Source organism: Tupaia chinensis, unplaced genomic scaffold (genome assembly GCF_000334495.1).
Source record: "Tupaia chinensis unplaced genomic scaffold, TupChi_1.0 Scaffold133034_1, whole genome shotgun sequence".
Classification (NCBI taxonomy): domain Eukaryota; kingdom Metazoa; phylum Chordata; class Mammalia; order Scandentia; family Tupaiidae; genus Tupaia; species Tupaia belangeri.
Window position 1 is genome coordinate 1 of NW_006193318.1, and position 882 is coordinate 882.

General features: G+C 42.7%; 1 protein-coding gene across 1 annotated transcript; it reads left to right on the forward strand.

Moving 5' to 3' along the window:
- Positions 1–6: 6 nt before the first annotated feature.
- LOC102484840 (phosphatidylinositide phosphatase SAC2-like) lies at positions 7–876 on the forward strand (the record flags this gene model as incomplete). Its single annotated transcript, XM_006160919.1, has 1 exon — positions 7–876. A coding segment is annotated over one exon (870 nt), but the record flags the coding sequence as incomplete, so codon positions are not given.
- Positions 877–882: the final 6 nt, after the last annotated feature.

Below are 882 nucleotides of genomic sequence, written 5' to 3' on the forward strand. Positions count from 1 at the left end.
TTTTTAATGAGTAAATTTTCATCTCTAAATCAGAAAGTGAAGCAGACCAAATCCAATGTAAATATTGGCAACCTACGAAAGCTAGGAAACTTCGCAAAACCTGAAACAAAAGTTAACTTTCTTAAACCAAACTTAAAAGTAAATCTTTGGAAATCAGATAGTAGTCTTGAAACCATGGAAAACACAGGAGTGATGGACAGTAAGGTCCAGGCAGAGTCTGATGGGGACATTTCTTCAGATAATGACTCATACCACTCTGATGAATTCCTTACAAATTCCAAGTCTGATGAAGATAGGCAGCTAGCTGATTCTTTAGAAAGTGTAGGTCCGATAGATTATGTTCTTCCTAGTTGTGGTATTATTGCTTCAGCACCTCGGCTAGGCGGTCGGTCCCAGTCTATCAGCAGCACTGATGTTAGCGTCCATGTTCCTTCAGAGATGACTGCTGCTCAAGGAAGTGGGCTCGGAAGAGGCCAGGAGTCTCCCTTGAAGAAAAGTCCTTCTGCTGACAACATACACATATTGACTGGCTTTGCTAAGCCTGTGGATATTTACTGCCACAAATTTGTGCAAGATGCACAAAACAAAATGACCCAACTATCAGAGACCAGGTCTGTGTCTCAGCAGGCTAGTGAGGAAGGAAATCAAATGACCAATCAGGTTGCCAATGAAGAAACCCAATCAGAATCAATGGAACAGACACCTTCTCGACCATCTCAATTAGATGTGTCTTTTTCTGCAACAGGCCCACAGTTTTTGTCAGTTGAACCAGTACATGCAGTTGTATCTCAAAAGACCCCTGGCTCTGGTTCCAGCATGCTTGAACTTGAGACAGGGCTTCACATAACTCCTTCTCCTTCAGAGAGCAGTAGCAGCAGAGCA